Source organism: Saccopteryx bilineata, chromosome 5, assembly GCF_036850765.1.
Source record: "Saccopteryx bilineata isolate mSacBil1 chromosome 5, mSacBil1_pri_phased_curated, whole genome shotgun sequence".
Classification (NCBI taxonomy): domain Eukaryota; kingdom Metazoa; phylum Chordata; class Mammalia; order Chiroptera; family Emballonuridae; genus Saccopteryx; species Saccopteryx bilineata.
Genome location: NC_089494.1, coordinates 72,418,822 through 72,443,121, shown reverse-complemented (window position 1 = coordinate 72,443,121; position 24,300 = coordinate 72,418,822). Strand labels below are relative to the sequence as shown.

General features: G+C 37.7%; 1 protein-coding gene across 2 annotated transcripts in view; it reads right to left on the bottom strand.

Annotated features, from left to right (window-relative positions):
* Positions 1–24,300, bottom strand: part of GRB14 (growth factor receptor bound protein 14) — a 123,128-nt gene that overhangs the window by 5,506 nt on the left and 93,322 nt on the right. For both annotated transcript variants that reach the window (XM_066280826.1, XM_066280827.1), the window contains 6 exons: positions 21,435–21,556; positions 19,972–20,046; positions 16,160–16,297; positions 9,843–9,953; positions 9,554–9,649; positions 3,588–3,668 (listed from right to left, as the gene is read on the bottom strand). In XM_066280826.1, coding sequence (XP_066136923.1) covers positions 3,588–3,668; positions 9,554–9,649; positions 9,843–9,953; positions 16,160–16,297; positions 19,972–20,046; positions 21,435–21,556 — 623 coding nt within the window. The remainder of the gene's footprint in view (positions 1–3,587; positions 3,669–9,553; positions 9,650–9,842; positions 9,954–16,159; positions 16,298–19,971; positions 20,047–21,434; positions 21,557–24,300) is intronic.

Sequence of the window (24,300 nt, the reverse complement as noted above, 5' to 3'; positions counted from 1 at the left end):
GAGCCACCAACCAGAGCCAAGAATGTTGCTCAATATTTAAGAATTAAAACTCTCCAGATGAAAAGAAATTCAAAACCAGCGTAGGGCAATGATTAACTGTTATTCTCCACTTGTTAATAGATAAAACTAAATGGAAGTCCAATTGGTAAATAAGAAGTCAATGTGCATCGGGGAGACTCATGGCTTAAGGCTGTTTTGTATCTCTCCACATGGATTCAGCCATTCCTGGCTTGGCCTAACAGACTACAGTCACATGTGTGCTTGAAACCTTATCCACATACAAATAATCGGGGGTAGGGGGCTCATTTGTCACTGCATCACCCACTGCCTTTATTAGCATTTGTTATTTCCTCTTCAAACCATGCTATAGTAGTCCACAATCTTACTAAGATTCATCTTTATTTCTAGACACCTGGTGTGCAATCATTCATTTGTTACAGGAGCCTTCATAACTGACAGCTGCTCTTTCCAGACAGATGCTGTCTCTGTAATCTTTATTTGCTGTCACACTTGACTTTGCCCTTCTCACCCATGATCTTCTGCACTGGACTATGGACCAGTTGGATTTACTTTTGCTTTGCCAACTTTAATGAAAAGCCTCTCCCTGCCCAAACCACAGAGTCACTAATCTCAATCATGATAACTTTATCATTATACTACCTCTACTTCTCATGCTGAGATAGGCTCTGTAATCTCGAGGTCTTGATAGCATTAAAATGCTGTTAGGAAAGAACAAGAAATGTAACCAGTTGTTGTTATTCTTGCCTACAATTTGATAGGCTGGAATGTAAAACATGATCCCATGCTCCATAATTACTTGACACAAGTCGGGAGTCTATAATACAAATAAGTATTTATATTTGCTGCATTAGCTACAGTAGAGGGGAAACACAGGAATATAGCAAATATTTTCTACTGAATGGCAGGTGGTGGATGAAAAATTAATAGTTTACCTTTGGTGGACAAAGAAATGGAAGTGAAGCAAAAACAGGCTTGAACTCAAAAGGTCATTTTCAGCTCAATTTCTTTCACATAGAAAAGCAATGTTGATAACATTTCGAATCAGTGTATTTTTCAAAGTATTTGTCCCTATTTCTACCTCTTTCTCCTGGTGGGATAAACAGGGCCAGCTCTAAAAAGAGCATCTATGATTTTAAGGGCATGCCTCTTTCTTAAAAAAAAAAAAAGTCTGGGTACAGTCTGGATTATCCAGGCCCCACGCTGAGATCAGACCCAGTCCCTCTTAGTGGCATGCTGGTCAGGCAGTTTGGCTAGGTGGCAACCAGTAGCCACTCACTCTGCCACCCACTGAAAAGATCTAGATAAAGCTGCAGTGTACTTATCAGCAAGATGGCACAGAATTTCCTCAGGCATTGTTCTCTCAGCTGCTTCATAGACAGCAGAGATGAAACTGACTCTAGAGATTTTGCACCCCGCCCCCATACTGTACACTGCAGGACACCAGTGGCTCCATCAGGGTCACATGGACAGCTTATGGTAAAAGCAGTGACTGACAGGCTGTGCATAGGGATCTTATATGTTCCACAGATTTGGGGGGTACAAGAAAGAAACTGCAGTATGGAATGTCTAGCTAAGGGTCAGAAATGAGGAAGAATAAGAACTTACATAGTCTTTTCCCATCCCCTCACTCCAGCTGGGCCATATTGACAGATGCTCCTTTAAATGAATCCTTCATTTGCCCTCAAACAGACCAACTGTATTTGAAACATCTGCTGAAGATTCTCATTGCAAAGGCTGACAGGAGTGGCTACTTTGTGCTCTATACAGCTACGATATTCATTATGGCATGAGAATATGTTTTTCTCATTCCCTTTTTCAGAATGTATCTCTGAAGAGGATAAGATAATAATATTGTTCCTTTAAAAACATAAGTAAAATATACTAACTTTTCTGTTGCTCACTGAAAATAGAGCATGCATGAAAACCAGCAGAGGCCAGCGATGGGCACTGGTATCCATTACACAGATCACTGACCCTTCCATGATAATCTATAAAAGTGGGATTCAGTATAGACACCCAAATAAATGCAAATCCCCCCTTCCAACTTTTTTAGTTTCCTTCATGTAAATTCAGAAGAGTGGAGTCAAAATTTCAAACGTTCTCTGATCATGACAACTGCCATCCAGGAGAGACAGGTCCTCTCCACACGGCACCTAACCCCTTCTCCCTCAATCCTTATTTGCAACCAGGTTCACTCAGGGAGTACCTTTTGCTATATGTGGTATTGAACAAGGAAAGTTACGCTAACCAAACTGTCATACGCATATTGATTAACAGTAGGATCACTTTCAATGGAAACAGGCAAGAACAATAAATATCATATTTCTATACTAATGACAGTGATGAGACTCAAGTTCTTTGTAAAAGGAGTTAACAAAAAGGGTTAAGATAATAAAATTCATTATTTTTTTATATAGGTAGATTTGAAAGAAAAGGATAAGCTGATAAATTATAAAAATACTTTAAAATGATTGCTTTTATAAAAATTCACTACACTCCTATTTCTTATTTTAGGTCTCAAAAGTAATATTATACAAAGAAGTCATTCTTCCATAACTTACAGCTAAAGCAACATCACTACAGAATTGGAGCTACTTCTCCATATTAGCCTATCCGGCTTCATAATCAACATGATTTCATGCCTCATTCCTGGCACTAAGCATTTCATCTCCTACATTACATGGAAGAAAATGCACCTTCCTTGGTCACAGGCCTGAGGAGCGTATTTTTAACCTAAGTGGAAGTGTAGCACGTTAGCTGATTTGTAACACAGGCAGGCACATCTGAATTCCTAATATACTCTACGTTAAGCAGCACAAGAAAATAGAGCAGAAAATAAACTTTAAGTTAAAAAATAAATGCCTGTGTTAACGCACAGAAAATTAAAATTAGATCCTAAAGAGAAAAAGAAAAAAAGATGCCTGTGTATGTGTGCAAATAAATACCCAAGTTGTATTTAGTATGTATCTGAGAAGCAGTGCCAGATTACTATTAACACACAGCCTATATTTTAGCTGGCGGTGCAGGGTTTTCTGAAAAGCAGTTTGCTTTTTAAGGACCCAAAACTTTTTAAATGTTATTGTTAGAAAGCTACAATGCAAATGAGCTCAAATGTGTAGTCCAGCTTTTAAAATTCCAAACTTTTGTAGCAGGCTAGGTCAATTCCAGAATTCATATTAAATTAAATAAATAATTTCATAATCAAAACCAGTAATTAAGAAAACATCTACACCCCCACAGGAAATATTCTATATATATATAGTATCTTATTAAGATCAAATCCTCAAATGCTGTAATGAAACAGAAGGACCCCTGTAATTCTTTCAGATATTAAATTTTTTCTTTAACAGATAGCTATCCATTTGATTTGATATACTCAACTGCTGTGATTTAGCACGTAGACTGCAGTCATACAAAATCCAAGAATAATTCGATACAACATGATCATAAGATGGTGCCAAAGAGTTACTGTATTTGATTAAAAGAAAAGAATGCAAATGTACTATAATGTAATGTATACCTTATAACTAGGAAATAAAATACTGTCTCAAAGCTTGGGTGCTTACCATGGGTGAGAACGTCCGGGAGCTGCAGCCGCTTCTCCCTTGATGGGGGCGCAGGTAGTTCTGGTACAGCTGCACGCCATGCTGCAGACGAGTGCACAAAACACATACCCACCGCTTCACTACACACACAGTTTATGAACACCAGCACTTCCATTCGTTATACAGCAGCAATATAAAAATAATAACTATAAGCGTTTTTTTAAAACCAGTAAGTTAAGCAACAAAGTTTGTGAAAGATAAATGTTCACTGCCTTAAAATAGTACATTTAAAAACAGTGATTTTTATTTGAACCTGCTCTAAAAGTCTAGCTCACCAGCATAAAGATCTGGAAAGGTCGCTTTTTTTTTTTTTTTTTGATAGAGAGAGAGAGAGAGGAGGAGGAGGAAGGGAGAGAGATGAGAAGCATCAACTCATAGTTGTGTTGCTCTTTGATTGCTTCTAACATGTGCCTTGACCTAGTGGGCTCAAGCAGAGCCAGTGGCGCCTTGCTCAAACCAGCGACCTTGGGCTCCAGCCAACAACCTTGGGTTTCAAGCCAGCGACCTTTGGAATCATGTCAATGTTCCTGCACTCAAGCCAGATGAGCCTGTGCTCAAGCCAGAAACCTCAGGGTTTTGAACCTGGGACCTCAGCATCCTAGGTTGATGCTCTATCCACTGTGCCCCCACTGGTCAGGCTGGAACAGATGCAGTTCTGTACATTACTTTTAGTGCCAGTAGCACTAAAGATGTTTGGAGAGATACATCACATAGTGATAAGAAAGCTCACTTGGGAAGGGTGCTCTGCTTTGTGGTACAAAGACTGCAAACACATTCTGAGCAGAACCAGTAAAATTCATCATAACACATCAACAACTGATTGATGAACTACACTGCCTCTGGTAAATTCATGAACTTGGCTCTATGTTAGAGATCTTTGGCACTGGATCATCCGCAAGAAACACCCTCTGGTAACTCTCGTGGCACTGTTTTATGTCTGAATTTAAATTCGGGGCAATCCGGCTGGTGGGGTATCAGACTGATTTCAGACAGGGTAACAAAATACAATGTAAACGGCAGTAGGTGAGAATGGCAGCATCTTTACTTTCATGAGGTAGCACTGCTAGATTCGGGCTGCCGGGCTACTACTGGAAAATGCGCCCAGACTACAATCCTGAACTATTAGCTTGACAAACATTAAGAATGCCACTGCCATAACCAAACTTATCTTGCAGGGGCCTTCATCTAAAAATGGAAAATAACTGCCTGCCTTAGATTTAAGTCACTTTGTTTTTTAAATAAAAGGAAGGGAGGGAGAGAAGAAGGGAGGGAGAGAGGGAGGGAGGGAGGGAGGGAGGGAGGGAGGGAGGGAGGGAGGGAGGGAGGGAGGGAAGGAACAAAACCAATGGGACACCCAGGCCTTTTTGGCTACACTTCACGATTCTTTCCATTTTACTGAGCCATAATGAACTTAAAAGTAGGTCCTATATAAAAAAAAAGATTGAAAGGACACCAACACCATGGAATCCGATCTTACCCATAGGCTGAATACTATTTAAACAGTCCAACAGAGCTGTTTCTCTACTAAACACTATTTCCTTAAAAGCAATTTCAATGAAGTAGATATATTTGATAATTAAGCAGAAAATCAGAGTGGGGCAAGCAAAGTCACTGTATTCACAATTTTGCTTTCAACCTGAATATAAACCTATACTCATTTAAAATTTTCTGTGTTGACTTCTTTATCCAATTATTTCCCACTTCTAAAAATTATTTTTTAATTTAAGGTTTAATTGACATTAATGAGACCTAATAAAAGTTATTATAAATTGACTCTCAGCCTATAATAATTTTAAAAAGAAGACAGAAGAACTTAATTCTTAGTCACATTCATTTTGGCAAATATACAATAACCTCCAACCAACACTTTCACAAGGTACATGCTGTTTGGCCATCTTTTATTTATCTGCAGTAAAAAGCCTGCTACCAACTAATAAGACTGTTTTCTTCAAAGATGTATTGTCCCTGGTACCTGTGGTGTTAGAAAGTTATTTCTATGCTGTTGGAGATCTTTGGTAGGCATTTAACTCTGTCCACGGAGTAGGGCATAGGTCACCTTAACCTATCCTTGCCCCTATGGATGGTGCAGATAAGGGACCAAACTACATTAGAGTAAAGCTAGCTGAGTGTTTTAATTGAAGGAATGGGAAGGATACATGGAACTGGAATGCTGAATATGAGCAGATCCCTTTTCTAAGTCTCAGGTTTTCTATGATTCTATATGAGAATTTCTTCAAAGAGAACAGGAGCATCTTCATCTGATGCTACATAAAGAGTTTTTATGTGTATATGGAAATGAAACGGAAATAAAAATAAAAGAAGCCAAATTGTTGGGAGAGGCTAGCTTTAATAAATAGAATATAATGTAAACAAGAGGGGCACTTCTGATCCAGCCAACATAACATAGACTGGCTTTTCCCTGCTCCTTCTTCACTAAGGATAGCAGGTCCTCATATAATGCTATCTTATCATAACAGTGAGAAGAGGAAAAAAATTTATTCCCAGCCAGGGCCAGTTCTCATGTTCTCCTCAAGTCTCTGTGGGTTTTCTGGGGACTCTGGTTTCCTCCCACATCCCAAATATATGTGTGGAGGTGAACTGGCATGTCTCATTGTCTCAGTGTGAGGCAGTGTGGGTGCGTGTGAGTGTGCCTACAATGGAAGGGCATCTTGTTCAGGGTTGCTCCCATCCTGTGCCCTGAGCTGCCAGGATGGACTCTACCACCCTCTGCCCTGAGTAAATTGGAAAATCCTTATCTCACTTGTTGTTATATATCTTTCTCAAATGTATGTATAGCTCACATTTATTTTGAGGTTTAATATCAGAAGATTTTTGGTCTTCATGTAGAAGTTTGGTGATGTTTGTGTGAACAGAAATATGCCATAGGAATTTAACTCTTGTTTAAATCAACTAGCCTGTAGTGCATTGGTTTCATTATACATTATTTCTAAAGTTGCAGTTTCCAAGAATCTATCTAGGCCAGTAAGTGAGGGCTTTCTGTGCAATGATATTCTGGAAACACAATAGGCAACCAAAGGGGACAATCTAAAGATACCGCGAATGCCAGCTGAGCCCAGTTGTATCAGTCATGGAGACCAAACAGGTGCCGGGAAAACAACTCAGTCTGCTATGACAGAGTCTCAAATGTGTCCAAGCCCACAAGCCCAGACTCTAGTATCTGGATATTTTAAAGTGTGAAACAGATCATATCACCTTCCCCTTTGAAACCCTTCAGTTTCCTCACCAGCCCCAGGGCAAAGGTCCTCACTGATCCCCACCTCCCTCTCCTGCCTCATCTGGAAATGTTTTACCATAATTGAAACAAACAGGGAACATCAGTGTGGTAGCAGAATAACGGCCCCATGGATGCCTACATTCTAACCTCCAGAACCTATGGCTGTGTTAGGCTACATGGAAAAGGGGAATAATGTTGCATACGGAATTAAGGTGCTAATCAGGTGACCCTGAAACAAAGTGATTATTCCGGACTACCCAGGTGGATCCAGTGTAATCATAGGGGTCGGGCCAGGAGCCAGGGAATCTGAGCAGCCTCTAGGGCTGGAAAAGGCAAGAATACAAACTTAGACCCTCCAAAAGAGAATGCAATCTTGTTGACACCTTGGTTTTCAGCCTATTAAGCCCATTTCAGACTTCTGAAGATAATAAATTTTTATTGTTTTAAGCTATGACTTTGGCGGTAATGTGTTCAGCTGTTACAGAAAACTATTTTAACTGGGCAACTTTAAACTGGACATTTAAGACTTCAAAGTGGCTTTGAGAAGAGTCAGGTGAGAGGAAAAAGTAAGAAGGGGACAATCTTCCAGAAACTAAACATTCTGCATATGGAAGGATCAAAAAAAGCTTTTTAGTATATTTCATAAATTCTTAGGTACACATTTCTTTTGCAATTTTAACATCCTTGAATTTCCCCTATAATCTATGGCATCTTATATTCACTGTGAACCAACCAACTTGTCATTCCCTAAAATTGGTGGGTTAAAAAAAATCATCAGCATCAAACCTTGCTAAAAGAATGGCAGTGGCTATAAGACAACCCACAGCCCATGGCAGTGCACTCGTCTGAGAGGGTCAGATTTCCCAAAGGTTTGATGGCACAGAGCTGGCCATTCTGTGGAAAATACAGATATCTTGACTCGGAGATAAAAATGATTTGGAAAAGCCAGACTTAGACTATAAAAAAGCTTTCAGGATACCCCAACTGATTTATTTCATGTATATATCTTCATATATCTGTATATGGATGCATCATGTCATATTTTTACTGACATAATTATTTTTTCTAGATCTACAAAAAAATAATGGAGTATCTTAATAAAATCAGTGGTGTGTGAGATTCACTGAAAAGCTGATTTAAGGAAGTGGGTGTACCCCTGCTTCTGTGTTGGGTGTCTAAATTTGAGCCCAAGCTAGAAGAGAAGAGGACATGGCAAACAAGGTTAGAAAAACCTGTGGGACCAGCCTAGCCCGGGTTCCTGAATTCTGATGTAAGGGGAGAGAACACCAGAGACCTCACGGTATTTTCTCTACCACACTCACAACAGATGAATAAGTTGTTTATTTAACATACATATACATGCAGTAGAATATTACCCAGCCACATAAAGAAATAAAGTACTACTGACGTATGTTACAATGTGAATGAACCACAAAACATTATGCTAAGTGTAAGAAGCCAGACACAGGAGGTCACCTATTATATGATTCCACTGATAAGAAATAGATAAATTCACACAGACAGAACAAAGATTGGTGGTTGCCATTAAATAGAGAGTAACTATTTAATGGTTAGAGTCTCCTTTTAAGGTAAAAAAATGCTTTGGAGCTAGACAGAGTTGGTGGTTATAAATTTTGGATATACAAAAATGCCACTGAATTGTTTACATTAACAAATAGTTAATTTGGTTAATTTTATCTTATATGAATTTCACCTCCATTTTAAAAAATTAAAAGAAAGAAAATGAAACTCTTTTTCAAATCTAGTATGACAACTAATCTGATTCTGACTCTTCTGCCCTTCTTCAAAAGGAAATGGTTGATAATTTTATAATTATAAATTTAAAGTTGTGTTAAAGTTATTAGCATATAGGTTTCAAAAACAATTATTTTTCTATACATTCTGGAAGAAATCAGTTCTGTTTCTTTTCCCTACGTACCTTTAGAACATTCTGAATCCTTTCAAAATGCCTACTCACAAATATGCTTTAATGATATAGTTGTAGTAAACTTTACATAATAATTTGAGTTATACTTAAAATAGAAAGTAATTTATACAACACTTAAATGAAACACAAAACTACACTAAACATATCTAACTGGGTACATTTTAAAATGTATTTCATATTGAATTGATGGTAATGTTTTTAAAATGTACACTAAGTCATGTACAGAAGTTTCAAACAGTTACAAATACATATTCGTACACAAATTAAAACCAGAACATTCCTAAAAATGGACTACTTACTTCACACACAAAAAATAAATGTATTAAGTTATTCCACTCTACTCTGCAAATGTTTATCTTTTAGATAAAAATTTAAAAAAAAAACCCACAAACACATTGGGTAGTGGTGATTTTTCTTCTTACTCACATACTCAGAGTGAATCTTTGCATTTTGAAATACTGGTGGTCCCCAGGTTAGAAACGGGACAAGTTCTGTAGGTTTATTCTTAACTTGAATCTGCATATAAGTTGGAACAGATACATTTACCTATTAAATGTAACTTAGACAGATGTTTGTCTTAACATAGTATCTATTTTTACCTTTGTGTGCATATAAATACTTAAAACATTTTTAAACCTACAAAATCTATCCCATTTGTAACCCAGGGACTGCCTGAACAGCTATTTTCAAACTTGGATGGTATTCCCAGAATTTAATAGAAACACACAACGGCAGTGAGATTACCTTAAGCAATCTAATCGCAGTCACCCAGCACGTCCTACTCTGCTCTTCCTCTGCACAGAGCATTTTCAGGTCTCGGGGCCCTCGCGCTTTGTTAGGCTAGAAGGCCACAGCACATTGTTTATAGTTAATGCATATCTTGAAGGTAACACCTGTTGAAATAAAAGCCACTAAAATTCTCCCATATATGTAAGAGAAAGCTGTCTCTTTTTAAAAGAAATTGAGAGAAATTCAAGCTTACCTAAAAGGCTGAGGCTCGCTTTATTCATCTATCAAAATATTAAGCCTGTACCTTAAAGCAGAATCCATAATTAGTGGGTGCTCCATGTTTTTTTTTGCCTGCCAGTGACACATAAATATCACTATTGCCAAATTCGCTGAAAAACTGCAAATGCCGTGGTTCCTTTAAAAATAAAAAATGTGAGTGTTGACATGGGTACATATTTTACACTCTCTCTTTTGAATTTCTATTGTATTATATAAATTATATCTTGGCAAAAAGTATCCCAAATAATATCACAGAAACAGAAGGGAGGAAAAACTAAGATGTTATCCTTAAATAAACAGAAACTTGATGCAATATCATTTAATTCAAAAAGTGGCAACTTGTTTAGGATTTAACCTCCAATACACAAACAAAATACACCTTCCAATTCTTAAATTATTCCCTTTAACCATTGTCTCAAGGATTCTGAAGGAGAGAAGACAGAAAGAATGGCTTTTGAAAATGCTTTCCTGTCTGCCTTTCAAATAACGGTAATTCACTAGAGGGAAGAGTGTTGGTTTAAGCTCCTGTAGCAGTTAGACAAGAAAAAAGAGAAACATAATGGTTCCTGCTTCATTCAAAAACAACCGTCCCTCACATCTGTTCTGCCTCACACACCACGGCAAGCAATCAGACAAGGAGCCATGACTACCTTCCTTCACCGAAAGAAGGAAGCCGGTGCCGAAGAACTCAGGGAAATTAACTGGCAATGGGATGTGTTTGATTTTCAGGCAAAGTGGGATCACGAACAGCTATTTCTTCTCTGGGAAATCCATGAGATTTAGAACTGGTCATGGGAAATCACTGGGTCATATTATTCCGTGCTAGGTTAATAACTTGGAGAAGTGTTTAATTCTGAGGTTGAATATATAATCAAAACTGACCAAAATACATTTGTTCTTTAAAACCTTGCTGCTAGTAGCATGGTCCCCGACCACACCAGCATTACCTGGGAGTTTATGGGAAATGCAAAATCTCAGGGCCCATCCCAGACCCACTGAATCAAAATCTGCATTTTACCAAGCTCCCAGGTGATCACATGCCCTGAAATTTGAGGAGTGTTCTAAAAAGAAAGGAAAAGGAAAAAAAGAGACAGAAACAGAACATTTATCAATTTGAGCAACCCATTCAAATTCAAATCCAGAGAAATTTCAGTCATTTCCCAGCGGGCTGTGCTGTCCCTAATGATTGGTACAGTAAGAAGTTCTGCGTATCTCACTGTTTTCTGTATGTCACTGTTCTTAGGCATTTTGATCTAGTGAATGTCTATCATTCCCAATTCCATGGGAAAATAACACAGAAAAGAAAACAAACCCAGCCTAAGGTCCATGAAACAAGAGAGAAAAAGGAGAAGGTAGATACTCTTCCTAGCATGGCCTTTAAAGTTTAATTCCTAATAGAAAATGATTTTCTAGTAAAAAGAAAAAGTCTGATTTCTATGAAGATGAAAAAAGACCATCCTTGTCCCCTTATACTGTACGAGAAATGTCACTGAGTCATTCGAACATGAGAAGAAGGCAGTTCGAGAAACACAGGAAGGCCACAGAGGCATGACGAGTTCCCTTTTTTGATGGATTGTTTCCCCATTACTGTAGGCATATCAAGCCTTATGACAATGTGAGACTCCAAAGGCGGAGTTAGCATGGTTAGCAAAAGCTAAGCATTCACACGCTTACATTGGAGGGGCTGGAGAGGTGTAATTAGATGTTTCTCTGTAAATGTCACAGTCACATCTACAAGGCTTACAGCAGTGGTTATCTAATTCCCACATAGCCTACATCTTTAGAAAGTAAAATAAATTGAGACCCTTCTTACAGAAAAAGGACAGGATATGGTCTCCTTCCCTGGCAGAAATGTCAGTATTAGACATTAGATAATCTACATAATTTGTAACAATCATAATTCTTGAGTTTATCTAATACCTCAAATTTCTTTTTTGAGGGGAACTTAAATCATTTTCATGTATAGACTATGGAACATGAGCTCATTATGTGCAGGCTAAAGAGAATATTATGTACTGATGCACAGCATGGTTAGATGCTATGTTGATAAGAGCTAAACTCTAGACTGCAAATAGGGATTTGATGCTTAGCCTTTTGCCTAGCCCGGGAAATACCATTGCAAGGATAAATGCATGGATCCAGGAGAAGGAAGAAGAGCTGTGTTGTATAATGGGTGGGGAGAAAAAGGAGGTATATGGGGAAGTAAGACAGAATAGGCAATTGATTTTAATGAGAAATCTGTTGTAAAATAAGAATTTAAGAGCTAAAGAGGCATTATCATATCTTCACTGAAGAATCACTGAAAAAGAAAAAGTAAAAGAAGTATGATTTCTAGTTTTAAAAGCTACTTTTCTGTGATTTATAAAGCAAAAAGATGATCCATTACACACTTGCTCAAAAAACACCTTCATGTGTAATTTCATACATTAGGAACAGTGAGGAAATAGCAAGCTCATAAAGTGATCAAGAGAAAGTCTAATACCTTAATTATAAAACTGGCTAATTATTCATCCTAACATTATTTATGATAGAAAAATTTGAAAACTAATTTAAATGGTCACAAAAAAAATCAATTAAATGCATCTGCATGATAAAATACAAAAAGTCTAACAATATATAAAGTTCAAAATAAAATATTCCTGTAAGGGTTTAGGTTCTGAATTAGCAAAGCCCCATTCCATGAAGCATTCCACTACTTACACCTCAAGGAAACACACACACAGACACTCACACACATGCTCATTCAAGAATAGTAATAAAGAAACCTGTATATGAGGGAAAGGAGGAACTGTATGAACAGTTGAGGAAAATATGGAAAAGAGTCAAGTATCACCCCTTGCAGCTCCTGTCAGGTCCTGTGATTGGTCTTCATTATTAATTGTGTTCTGGGATGCTTCATTTTCAATATATATTATATAATATAACTAGAATTATGGTCATTACTATCTTACTTCTAAGGTAATGCCTTCTAGCAAACCTTTTTTCTGTTTGTTCTATTAAATCATTTCTATCTCTTTTTTTCTATTCTTTTAAAATTGATTTTATAGAGGAAGGAAGAGAGAAAGTGAAGGGGGAGGAGAGAGGGAGAGAACCATGGATTTGTTGTTCCACTAATTTAGGCATTCATTGGTGGATTCTTGTATAAGCCCTGAACTAGGATTGAACTCACAATCTTGGCATATCAGGATGACTCTCTAACCAACTGAACTACCTAGCCAGGGCCCATTTTTTTATTTCTTTATTTCTTTCTCTAAGAACATTTTTAAATGCTGCTGCTTCTTTCATATCAGTCGGTCAACAAAACCCGGCCACATTAAATGTAATCTGCCATCTATCCCTTTCTTCTCCCTCCACTGCTCAGACTAGGTTAGAACCCTACACCTCTATCCTGAATCACTGAAATTATCATCTAATTACTATTTGTGCTGCTTACCTCTCCACCTCCCATCTCTATCTCTATCTGTCCTCCCTTCCCTCCCTCCTCACTCTTTTTCTATCTCTATTTTACTTTCTTGAACTCAGTATGGCCTTACTAATTGTATGGCCAGGGGCCACAGCCATTGTGCCCATGCACATTCAGGTTCTCATTGAATTCAGAAAGACGGTAGAGAAACAATGGAACTAAAAAATGGTGGGCTAGCCTGACCAGGAGGTGGCGCAGTGGACAGAGCGTCAGACTGGGATGTGTAGGACCCAGGTTTGAGACCTTGAGGTCACCAGTTTGAGTGAGAGCTCATCTGGTTTGAGCAAGACTCACCAGCTTGAGCCCAAGGTCGCTGGCTCAAGCAAGGGGTCACTCGGTCTGCTGTAGCCCCCCAGTCAAGGCACATATGAGAAATCAATCAATGAACAACTAAGGAACCGCAACGAAGAACTGATGTTTCTCATCTCTCTCCCTTCCTGTCTGTCTGTCCCTATCCATCCCTCTCTCTTACTCTCTCTGTCTCTCCCATAAGAAAAAAAAAATAGTGGGCCATTCCTTTATTAAAGTCTCACACTGGCTGATGAGCAAACACAGGGCTCACAAAGCCCTGACACATTCTCTGGTTCCACAACCAGGAGAATCTTCTTTGGTTCCTCCTAGAATCAAAGGCCCCACCAGTCTCAACAGTGCTCCCCAAAACCCCTCAGCTCTGGTTCCCCATCTGCATACCTTCTCCTCTCGGCCAACATGGCTTCCCCTTTAGCACTCTGCATTCTCTCTCTCTCCCTCTGCAAACATGGCTTCCCCTTCAGCACTCTGCATTCTCTCATCTCCCTCTGAAAACATGGCTTCCCCTTTAGCACTCTGCATTCTCTCATCTCCCTCTGCAAACATGGCTTCCCCTTCAGCATTCTGCATTCTCTCATCTCCCTCTGCAAACATGGCTTCCCCTTTAGCACTCTGCATTCTCTCTCTCTCCCTCTGCAAACACAGCCTCCCCTTCAGCACTATGCATTCTCTCTCTCTCCCTCTGCCAACATGGCTTCTCTCTGACTCTTCTCCTTCTGCTCTCCTTTTCAAAACTTTCTGGCACAAAAACCTGGACTCCAGCAAACATTAGCAAAATAACGGTCCTTCCCAAGCAGGAAGGTAATTCGCAATTTCACAGACCACATATACCTGGCGCTTTCCAGCCCCCGATGCAAACTATAAGTGAGCAAACATAAAAATATTTTAGGCCCTGGCCGGTTGGCTCAGTGGTAGAGCATTGGCCTGGCGTGCGGGGGACCCAGGTTCGATTCCTGGCCGGGGCACACAGGAGAAGTGCCCATTTGCTTCTCCACCCCCCTCTCCTTCCTCTCTGTCTCTCTCTTCCCCTCCTGCAGCCAGGGCTCCATTGGAGCAGAGATGGCCCGGGCGCTGGGGATGGCTCCTTGGCCTCTGCCCCAGGCACTAGAGTGGCTCTGGTCGCGGCAGAGCAACGCCCCAGAGGGGCAGAGCATCGCCCCTGGTGGGCGTGCCGGGTGGATCCTGGTAGGGCGCATGCGGGGGTCTGTCTGGCTGTCTCTCCCCATTCCCAGCTTCAGAAAAATACAGAAAAAGAAAAAAAAATCATATTTTACAAACTTATTTGACCAACACTAATCTTATAATTTGACCATTTCACTCTCTTGCAAAAAAAAAAAAAAATTCATTGACTTCCTATAGTGAATTGAATAGTAGCTCCTCCCCCCAAAAATATGTCCATGTCCTAAACTCTGAGAAACTATGACTTTAACATAATTTGAAAAAATAGTTTTTGCTGATGTAATTAAGTACGGGCCTCCAGATGAGATAATGCAATTGGGACTTAAATCCAATGACAAGTGTCCTTATCAGAGACACACAGAAAGAGTAGAAGGCCACAGGAAGACAGAGGCAGGGACTGAAGTTAGGTTGCCACAAGCAGAAGGGCACTGGGAGCCATGACAGCCAAGACGGCCAACCCTGGTGAAAATGTAAAGGATCAAATCATGAGAATGAGAAGTAAATAACAGATGAACGCTTCCAGCATAAAAGGAAACAGGAATTTGAAGACTAAATGCCTATGTTGAAAATCAAGCAAGTTTTACCAGAATATATTTGAATGCACCTAGAAAAATGGCAGGAAAATTACTGAGCACCAATGATTGCAATAATATTGGAACACAGCCAGAGAAAAACGACTGATTACTCATAAAGAACCAACAGTGTTGTCACTGACAACAGATACATGACAATAAAAATAAAATAACCTCTCACAAAAACTCTCAACAGTAGTTTTACTTGAAAGGTATCACTGCATTGCATAAAATGTCAACACTTATAAAACACAGACCATATGGCATAGTCCACATCAACTAGACTCCATAGAAACACAGATGCATAGTGCTGGGCACTGGGAATTACATGTATGTGGGTATGAACACCTGCAAGTGTGTCTATGTAACTGTATACATAGGTATACATATACAAGCACACAAACAAATCCATCTACCCCTGATCATAACATAACTTCCTCTAGGAATTTATAATCTAACTAAAAGAGAAAACTAACAGACACAAAGAATTCAGTTGACTATTACTAACTGCATCAATATCAACAGAAGTCTGGAGTAAGCAAGATCGGTCTTACGACCTGGGGTAAAAAGAAAAGATGTGAACTATACTGGGCCTCAAAATCTGTACCCCGAGGTAAGGAGAAAGGGAGTGGGTTCAGGACAGGGAAGGAATGAGCAGAGGACATGGAAATAAGGGTATCTAGATTCCATCAAAAGACGTTATGTTTAAAACAGTGAGAAATAAAGCTGTATAGTTCAAGAAATAAAGAAAATAAAGTGAAATCCATTTTAACTTCTGACATATATAATGTATAACACATCATTGATATTTCCAATTACCTTTGATGTCCCTTTAGTAGAAAAATATAAACCAGATCTTCTTAGAAAGAAGTAAATCTTTTTCCAGGACTTCTTTCCCTGTTCTTTTGCATGTAAGAAGCCATGGATTTCAGGATATGTGCTTGAACTCAGAAATATCTGGAAAATAATTAGAAATTCCCACACTGTTTTGGAATCAATGATATTGTAGCCTTACACTAATCATGTTAAGATTTCAAATATGTACATGTAAAATCTAACAGTATCAATACCATTTATATACCATTATAGAAATAACTATATACACAACAGAAAATCAGTCTTTCAAGATCCAAATGAAAATATGTTCACAAAATATACATTCTAAGTTATCAGTACTTAGCCAAATACCAAAATTTTAAGTTATTTGAATGTCCATTTCAAAAGTTGAGCTTCATCTTTAGAGTTAAGTCCTCATAATTTTCATCTTTTTCTATGACTTTCCCTGAGAATTAATCAATTTCAACTCCATTATGATGAAGGACCACAATCCTGACTTCAATTATTCAATTATTAAGGAAGTTCAGCCAAGTTTACTTCCTTAATGAGGGTAAAGCAAATAATTTCTTCTTTGTCTCAAGGGTTCTCAATTGTGAGTAGCTATGCTAGGTTTTTCCAAAGAGAGCTACAACATCTCCCATTCCACGTGTTCCCCGGCAAAGGGATCTAGACACTGAGTATAAGGAGGTGGAGTCTGCTTCTTCATCCCCTTGAATCTCAGCAAGGCTTGTTACTGTTTTGGCCAATGGAGTTGGCAAAAGTAACAGTTTGTTTTAAATGAAGTCCCTAACTAGCCACTACTTAATTCTTGAAAGGCAGCTGTCACAAAAGGAATGCGACTATTCTGAGACAGCTATGTGGTGAGACGCCCTGGAGGATGAGACACCATGTGGAGAGACCCAGAGAGGCCAAAGAGCACCAGGCACATGTAGTGAAAAGCCAACTTACAAGCAGACCTTCAACCCCCTGTGAATCAATGTGCTTCAGAAATGTCCCACCCAGCTAAATCCTTTCAAATTCCTGGCCCATCCAATTGTTGGCAAAATGTGACTGGCTACTTAAGCCATTAAGGTTTGGAATAGCTTGTTACACAGCAATAATTAACTGACACATGTGTTGGTCTGGAAAAGGAGAATGAAAAGGAATAGCTCTAACTGTGTTACGTGGTTGTGATAAGCACCTTTAATAAAACATTGGATACATTAGCATCTCATTAAAAAAAGATAAAAATGCCTATGAATAAACAAACGCAAAAAGTTAAAACTGAAAGAAATAATTAGCTAAAACAATGTCACATTTTAAAAGACTACTGATGAAAAAACTGCTAGTAGATATGTTTCTTAAGTAAATTACTAAAAACAATTTTAATTTAATGAGCCACAGATATTAATTAATTGACATGCAAAACAGGCAAGTCATTTTTTAGTTCGAGTGCTTTCCAAGTTATTAAAGCAAACCAATTAAATTTTAAAAAGGGAGTCATAGAGGTCACACTAGAAAAAGGAGAAACGTTTTAAAAACTGGAAACATTGCCTCAGTGGACAGAAGAGGTCAGGACCACATGCAGCAATATATGATTCCAAGGCTATGATTTTTCTTGTTTTTATAATTTAACATTAAAGTAATATAACTATATTATAGGAAAACTTGGGAAAGGAGGCGGAAAAAAACCTCTCATCCACCACCTTGTCACGTCCCAGTGGTGAGGCGCTAAGAAGGTTTGGAAGTTGGGGTGCTGGGGCTGCGACTGTGCTGCCAGTCACCCTAATATTTTGATGGAGTGTCTGTGAAAACCCAGGAGTATATAAGTAACTTTGAGAAAAATTTCTTGAGAGTAGTCATATTTTTAAAATAGTTTGAAGTGCAAAAATAAAATATGACCTATTAAAGAGCTCACAGAGAACAAATTTGTCGCACCCATTATATGTATCAGTATGTTAAATATCAATATATTTAAAGTAGTATCTATATTGAAAATATTAAAGTTTTCTTCATTTAAGCCCTGGCCAGCTACCTCAGTAGCAGAGCGTCGGACCAGCATGTGGATGTCTTGGGTTCGATTCCCAGTCACGGCACACAGGAGAAGTGCCCATCTGCTTCTCCACCCTTCCCCTTCTCCTTTCTATCTCTCTCTTCCCCTCCTGCAGCCAAGGCTCCATTGGAGCAAAGTTGGCCCGGGCACTGAGGATGGCTCCTCAATCTCCACCTCAGGCACTAGAATGGCTCCGGCTGCAACAGAGCAACACTCCAGATGGGCAGAACATCGCCCCTAGTGGCTTGCCGGGTGCATCCTGGTCGAGCACATGAGGGAGTCTGTCTCTCTGCCTCCCTGCTTCTAACTTCAGAAAAATACCAAAAAAAAAAAAGTTTTCTCCATTTAAGATCAGAGAAAATTGAGTGATTAAGCCCAAGGCTTCAATCAAACAGCAACCATTATAAAGATATAGCTCAACATAAACGTGGTAATGACTCTAGATCTTCTGGTATAAAATCTACTAATATATCAAAAATAAAATAACAAATTATTCTTCCACTGTAATGAAAATCAGAGAATGATCACCTAAAGTTAATGCCGGTTTGGAATGAGTGAGCCAAATAAGTACAAATCCAAGGAGATTTTTAAGAAAATACTTAGTATTCATAATTCAGCTAAGATCTTTCACAATTATACTCGAGTGTTTCTGTCATATGTATTACAAATGTAAGTATATACAGTAGATTTTTTATATCTTTTTTCTCGTTTCATTTAATTGCTAAATATGTTATTGCATATAGAATAGAGGGCATTTATTATAAAACCTAATACTAAACACCTATTAGTAAAATGTCTGCTATTTTTGTTCACAGTGGCCAGGACATGGAAACAACCAAAAAGCCCATCAATAGATGACTGGATAAAGAAGATGTGACACATATACACTATGGAATACTACTCAGCCATAAGAAATGATGACATCGGAACATTTACAGCAAAATGGTGGGATCTTGATAACATGATACGAAGCGAAATAAGTAAATCAGAAAAAAACAGGAACTGTATTATTCCATACGTAGGTGGGACATAATAGTGAAACTAAGAGACATTGATAAGAGTGTGGTGGTTACGGGGGGGAGGGGTAATGGGAGAGGGATAGGGGGTGGGAGGGGCACAAAGAAAACAAGATAGAAGGTGACAGAGGACAATCTGACTTTGGGTGGTGGGTATGCAACATAATTGAACGACAAGATAACCTGGACTTGTTATCTTTGAATATATGTATCCTGATTTATTGATGTCACCCCATTAAAAAAATAAAATTATAAAAAAAAAAAAAAAAAAATGTCTGCTATTTAATGTCAATTTTAATTTTTCAAAAGACTAATACGAATATAAATAATAAAATAAATATAAGATCACTACTTTGCAGATTTTCACATATCGTGGGGTGTTTTGGAACCTAACCCCTGTGACCCCCGCGATAGACAGGGGACCACTGTATAATCTTTAAACACATCACAGAGCAAAACCCTGTGATGTTTTATTTCATGTTACTCATTTTTTAAATGTTTACAATCCTTTGACAATTGACCAAAACTGGAAAGAACAATATTGTTTGGGGGTCCTATTGAATTAAGGGACTTTTTAATCCAGATTTTGTTCTTTTCTTTTCCTTCCTACTCTTTTCTTTCCAGTCTTACCTCCATCAAAAAATAATTATCCAAGGCCTAACATTTCAAATTTTGGACATTTATAAATATAGACCTTAAAGTTTCTCTTATTTTTACTTATATATTTTAATGAAAATATATATTACCTGCAAAATCTGTGTGGGGGATATTTCACCATTGGTTTCAGTTGCAAAAGACACCATATGCTCTGGAAAAAAATACTGACAAAAAAAGACAGGTTACATTATCCCAAAACCTATGCTAGAAGAGATTCAGTTATTATCATTGTAATCTAAAGCAAGAGTTCTTTAAGTCAGTGTGTTGATAGTTCATTCAAAGTGCTTTTAAAAGAACTCTACCTTCAGGTATCTTTATGAAAGGGTTAGAGTAGGGCCCAGAGTAGCAAACAGCCTCAGATGATGCCCATGACAAGATTCACGTACCTCACATTACACAAGACACTGCCCGCAGGCTGACAGTGAGCTTGCTCCTGATCTCATCCCTGAGTCCTGCAACCATCCTGGCAGATGCTAAAGGACCAGCAACTCCATTTTAGAAAGTCAAAGCTCATAGAAGTAAAGGGAACGCTCAAGGTAACAGCCCACAGCGAAGAGAAGCCAGGATTTAAACAAGGGCCGGGGAGCAAAAAGTCAGACCTTTCTACTCACTGGTTTTCCAAACTTGTTTCATTATAAAATTCACCCAGAGCAGCTGCTTGACAGGAATTTCTAGGCCTCATTCCTGAAGAGCCTGACTCAGAAGTTACAGGTAGGTCCTGGATCCTGTGCTTTTAGCAAGCACACTCCCCCTCCCCCAGTTACTTTTTATGATCAGACAAGTTTGCATAAATATTTAACAGTAAGTAGTTTTGGTAATTTGGTCTAATAATACTCTTTTGTAGGGGTAGGGGAGAAGTTCTCCTGTGCATTGTAGGATGTTAAGTATTATATATTTTGCATAAGAGATCATTTCAATTCAATTATTCAAAATTTAGTATAAAAATGTTACAGTTGCAAAGACAAAAACAATTTAAAATAATGATCCCAGAGGCTATTCTGACTTCTCCAGATTCTTAGTCTTAATTAGAAAGTGACATATCTTTTTAAGAGAAATACAATGAAAGTAGTATTTATTAGATAATACACTGGTCTTTACTTAATTTCTCACTTGCTCAGTGATTACTTCACTGAAATCAAAATAACTTGCAACAACAAGATTCATGTCAATCTTAAATTTCTGGATTAATTTACAACACACCCAACAATCATCAATTTGTTTTTACTTTAGAAATGTTCCACTTAAATTTCCTAAATTCTCTAAAAAGTGTTAAACTATATTTTGGAACCTGCTTGAAGATATCTAATAATTTGCTCCCTAAACAAAATGCATAAATTTTTTTCTTAAAAAGCAAGAAGAATCAACGGGTTCTTGAAAACTATGTATTCATACTTCTGTGATGATGTTGACTAGAAGAAATGTGACTATAATTATAAAAGATCAAAATTCTTAACTACAAGTTACCAAATGGTGCATTATATTTATTTCTTCATATAAACTAAAAAAATTTTTTAAATTATTTTCCATAACTATTAATGGAGATTTCACTTACCATTGGATTTTTAAAGAATTCATATTTGGCATAATTTTTCCTAAAGTATAGCTTATTTTCTTCTTCCATTCCCCAGTTCGATAGCACTTCAACCACCAGCTCATGGTCTTCTAGTGTTCTTTCTGTAAAGAATGATTCAGTGAGTATGTCAATGGATGGATGGATGGATGGATGGATGCATGGATGGATGGATAGATGGATGATGGATGAATGGATGGATGGATGGATTAAAATGTAAGTAGGTACACAAATATATATATGTATATATACATATATGTATATATATTCACACAAATATATAAACTATATTATGTATGTATAATTATTCAAGATAGAAAATTTCAACTCAGTTTTGAAATAACCAGATTGATAAAACTTTCTTCAACTCTGAATTAGTAATAACTAATTTCTATACCAAAGCAGACCTTAACCAGAATGGAGAAGGACATAAAATATCACAATACACTTTTTACCAATTCTGAATCTCTCTTCATTGCTATGTAAATCATTATATAAGCTTAATAAAAAGTCTGTATTAAGAATATGGGAGCTATTCTTTTCCTCCAACACATCATGCTGCCCAAATTAAAATATTTGCCTTGAGGATGAACAACACAGCCTATGAAGAGAAGAAAATTCTTGATAGGTTAAATATGCATTTAAGACATAATCTGGATAGTTAAGAAAAATTTAATAGATGCTTTAAAAAGAAAATACTAATGAAAATGCATAAAAATTTTTAAGAAACTTGATTTCTTGGGGCACTTTATACTTTCAAAACTAATGTTCAGAGAAATACATTTTGTATTAACAATAAAGAAAATTAGACAGGGTGGGAAGGCACTTAGGAGGAAAGTAACAAATGAAATAAGCAATGACAACTTTAAAGAGGTGAATGTAACATGTAAAATACTTATTTAATAAGAAACTGTGGCATTCATAGCAGCACTATTCATAATAGCCCCAAACTGGAAACTACCCAAATGCTTATCAACATGAGAACAAATAAATTGTGTAAAAGCCCTCAGTGGGATATATATTACGACAAAAAGCAGAGCTGTATGAATAAATTTCACAAATATAATGTTAAATAAAAGAAGTCAGACACAAAGAGTACACGCTACATGGTTCAATTTATATAAGGTTCAGCCTAGGTAAAATAAATCTATGGTGTTAGAGACTAAGGTAATGGGGATAGTGGGTAAGTGGGGGCATGGAAGCAACCACTGGGTCTAGGAAATAGTCTATTCATCTAGATGTTGAATACTCAGGCATATGCAATATCTGAGAATAAAGACAATTAGTTGTCCACATATGGGTTGTTCACATTTCTTAAGGTATGTCATACTGCAATAAAAAGTTAAAGTAACAATGAAATTACTCATGCAAAACAGGAAATAGAGAACAGCCCAAAAAAGAATACAGAAATCCTCTACTTTTTCTAATCTAGTAACTTTTCGAAAAGAATCTGTGTCTCAGAAATTCAACACTCAGTAGTGATCTGTGACCTATAACACCCGAACCCTTGAAAGTAATGTCATACTTAAATAGAAGCTTATTATTCTGAAAGGAAGTTCTTGTAAGAGTACTCAATGAATATGGATGAGTTTGAGCTAAGTGCGTTTAAACACTGGGTTCTGTTCCTAACTCGGACTGCTCTTTTTCTGTCTCATTGACTAGCTCCCGTAGCTCCTTCTCCCTCCTAAGATTCAGGCCTCAGCTCAACTTTTTTCTTTCCCTTTCTCTAAAATAATTCAAGCTCTCCTCTTTAGCTATCACATCTGTCAAGTTCCCTGAAGTGAAATCTCCAGACAGCTGCTCTCACTCACACTCCAGGCCTAACTGCTAGACTTTCCACAACCTCAAACCCAGCTTGTCTAAATCAAAGTAAAGGAGTTCCTAAAAATAGTAAACAATGCCAACAATTCCCCTTCTGAGTATATAATCAAAGTAAAAGCAGGGACTGGAACACATTTGTACACCAATGTTTTTAGTAGCATCATTTGCAATAGCCAAAAGGTGGAAACATCCTAACATCCACCAAGTGAATGAACAAACAAAATGTAATATAGACATACAATGGGAAATTTAGCCTTAAAAAGATGAAATTCTAACACATGTTACAACATGAATAAATCTTAAAGACATTATGCTATACAAATAAGATAGACACAAAAGACTATTGTATGATTCCATCTACCCAAGGTACCTAAGAACAAACAAATTCATAGATACAAATGGTAGAATGGTTGCTGCCAGGGACTGGGGGGAGGAAGAAATGAGGAGTTATTGTTGAATGCGTTGAGTTTGGGGAGGTAAAAATGTTCTAGAGATGAATGTTGGTGATTGTACAATATGAATATACATAATTCCAGTGAACTATACCCTTGAAATGGGTAAAATGGTAAATTTTATGTTATGTACATTTTACCAAAATTGACAAAAGAAACAGTCATCTGGATTCTTTCCCCTCTCAATCTACTTTTTCCTAAATTCTCCTACCTTCATTAGTTGCATCTTTCTCCACAATCTACTCTCATAGCCTCTATTGCTACGGTCCTCAGGTATCAGGGATTCTTCCTCTGACTGTCTCTCACACAACCAACAACCCCCCCACACACCCATTCCTAGTATCACCACTCCAATTAGACTTTTACCTTTTCTTAACTAGTCTCCAAACCTCTACATTCTTATTAATCCAACCTGAACACTAATATCATAGACAAATCTCATAAAACATTTGTATCAATATGACCCCTGCTCAGAAAGCTTGTCTACTTCCTACTTGTTATGAAACAAATCCATGTAGCTTGGCAGTTACAACTCACTCATTTATCCAACCATTAGGCAAATATCTACTGAAGGT